Consider the following 2670-nt stretch of genomic DNA (forward strand, 5'->3'; position numbering starts at 1 on the left):
GGGCACCACGGGACTCGTAGTCCTCGGGAGCTGCGGGACCCGGGACACCGCTGCCCCACACACCGAGCCCAGATCCCGCTCCTCACCCGGCCCCAGTCACCCACCGCCACGACGACAGCACAAATGGGCCAGAAACAGTGACCTGGCTGGAGATCTTGTCTTTTATTATCCAAAGCGCTTCTCCAAAGACAGCAGGAAAAGAAACAGTTCAGGCTTTGGGGCAGCACATCCAGCAAAACAAGAGAGGAAAAATTATTTTAAAAAAGTAAAATAAGAATAAGAGAGGCTTGGAACATAAAGAACTAAACACTGTCAGTACTTGCATAGCACTAGCAGTAATGGGGAAATACAGTAGATGGCTATAGAACTCTCAAAAGAAAAACTGCTCCAACAGCTCTACTAGCAAAGGAGGAGCCTTCTAAAAAAAAATAAATACAAGGAAGACTTTTTGGTACTTTTCCTTTTTATATCCACAATGTAACATCATCTGCTATAACAATCCCTGCCATTGCCCTTGAAGATCAAGGCCTGTGTCCTCAGGAAGGCTGCAGTAACTAGTCAGAGAGTCCTGTAACTGGATGCAAGTTTCAGTAACAGTCCGTGGTTCTAACCAGACTTGAAAAGAAGAATAGCAACTTGGCCGAGGTAGAAGTAGATGAAGTGCTTGGTCTCATGAGTCACATAGCTGCCAAAGTTCCTTCCCACGATGCAGTGCCAAGTGGGATTGTATTTCTTGTCAAACTCCTGCAAAAAAGATCGCTAGAAATTAAGAACTCTTCTGATAGGTATTCACTTTCTGAGCACGGCAAGGAAGAGCTGCTCTTAAGTACTGGGATTATGTTATTTACATCTTATTGTTCACCTGCTGCTTACTCAGATACTACTGCTCACATAAGAAGAGCTGTGGAGTTTTTGTGTAAGTTTAAAACATCGCTTTTGTTCAGAGAAACTAGTCTTTCTCTCCCCATAATTCATACCATGATCCGAATATACAGCCCTCGAGTAAAAGCTTCACTGCTGATTTTGTATCCACAGAGAGAAAGCCATAATTTAGACTTCATTGTGCTTCACTCTGCCACATGCTCTGTAACACCAGTACGATCAACAAGTCTAAGGAGTTGTGCTTTACACACATTTCAAACAAATACTGTATGAATTCCCAGTAATTGCTACAAAAAAATACCTGAAAAGTATTAAACTCTCTCTTTTCTACTCTCATAGATAGTTCCTGCATCTGGAAAAAAAAATGCCTTTTGTATTGTGGTCATAGCAAACGAGTATTTGTCTAGTGGAAGTAATCATTCTGCTTAGTTGAGTTGGTTTTTATGTTAAGCTCCTCCACCCCAGGTATGCTGTATTTTCAAGGTATCTCCACCCCTCATGTACTGGAGCAGATCCTCAGGCTTTAAGTCCAGTAAGGTGCAGCAATAGAAAAGCTCGAGCTGGGTGCCTTCATAGAGGGACCCCAAACAAAGAAGTCCTCGGGCAATTACAATCTCCCAATCTCAGTTTCCCACCTTCCACAAAACAGTTTGGACCAATAATAATATTAGGATCTGGGTTCTTTTCACTGTCTCTGGGCAGCCTGTTTCCTATCTCCAATGTTGCGTTTTCTGCTGACAGTTATAACTTCCTTATCTTCCAGCCTGAACCAGCTCTTGAGGCCTTCTTCCAGCGTTAGGTAAAAGTTCAACATATCTGTGTGAAAATTCACAGCTTGCAGACTAAGACTTGAGCAAATTTAGCTTCTAATGCCAAGCAGTTCACTCCAGAGAGTTTCAGTCCAACAGATCTTAACATTTCAACAATTCTTCCACTCAGATCAGTTTAACTTCTACTGACGCACTTTGATTTCTCCATTCCCCCGAGCTGACGAAGCAGGATATATAATCTGAACTAGATCTTTCTCCTGTATTGTTAATCCTACATAAAGGACAACACAGATGTTGCAAACAACAGATAATCCACACCATCAGGATTTTTTTGGTGGTTTTCTTTTTTTTCCTTATATCATTAAAATATGGGAGCTGAGATTACAGCAGATTTGCAGAAAACTACTTTTCCCTGGAATTTTTGATCTAGCTGGCAAGAACAGTAAACAGATCCTTAAGATTAAGTTCAATACAACTGAAACTAAGGAAAACTGGCTTCCTCTCAAGAAAACCGTAGGAGAGCTCAATAGAGCCCCTGTGTTTTGTACCAGCTCATCAGTCACAGGGACAGTCAGCTGCCACTCTGCTCACGTGGACAATGGGACAGTGGCAGAAAAGGTCTAAGTAGAAAATACTACAAGAGAAAAGCAGGACCTAGAAAGGTCCACATACAGGGGTGGGGGGAAAGAACAGATGGACACCAACCTACAGAAAAAGTTCAACTTGATTATCTAGAACTTGTTTCTCTAGAGCGACTTGCCCAGCAACATTCTCCCTGATTGATTTTTCATGTGCATAGAGATTTCACGAGCACATTACACGCAAACATTTACCTTCTTTATGTGAGCAGCGATGTCCTTCTCGATGTTATATTTCTCTAAGGCCTGAGTAGCACATTCCACAGCATCTTGCTGCATCTCCTCTGACATGTCCGCATTTTTGATCACTGCCTTCCGATCGCTCATGATTGCCTGCTTTGGGAGAAGAAGGAGAGAATTCAAAGTTGCAGGAGCACCTG

At 42.5% G+C, this 2670-nt stretch overlaps 1 protein-coding gene across 1 annotated transcript; it reads right to left on the minus strand.

The window, feature by feature from the left end:
• Positions 1–143: 143 nt before the first annotated feature.
• LOC103759379 (dynein light chain 1, cytoplasmic) lies at positions 144–2651 on the minus strand. The gene is made up of 2 exons (XM_029963273.1): positions 2486–2651; positions 144–744 (listed from the first exon to the last, which is right to left on the minus strand). The coding sequence occupies exons 1-2, from the start codon at positions 2615–2617 to the stop codon at positions 607–609; spliced, it is 270 nt and encodes an 89-aa protein (XP_029819133.1). The 5' UTR covers positions 2618–2651; the 3' UTR covers positions 144–606.
• Between the last annotated feature and the right edge of the window lie 19 nt (positions 2652–2670).

The sequence above is a fragment of the Manacus vitellinus genome, unplaced genomic scaffold (genome assembly GCF_001715985.3).
Source record: "Manacus vitellinus isolate BGI_N305 unplaced genomic scaffold, ASM171598v3 scaffold_58_pilon, whole genome shotgun sequence".
NCBI classification, from domain to species: domain Eukaryota; kingdom Metazoa; phylum Chordata; class Aves; order Passeriformes; family Pipridae; genus Manacus; species Manacus vitellinus.

Excerpts from the sequence above, each read along its gene's own strand:
- LOC103759379 (XM_029963273.1), bottom strand. The coding sequence starts at position 2,617 with ATGAGCGATCGGAAGGCAGTGATCAAAAATGCGGACATGTCAGAGGAG. Across the intron at positions 745-2,485 it reads TCGCTGCTCACATAAAGAAG|GAGTTTGACAAGAAATACAA; the intron begins GTAAATGTTTGC and ends TCTTTTTTGCAG.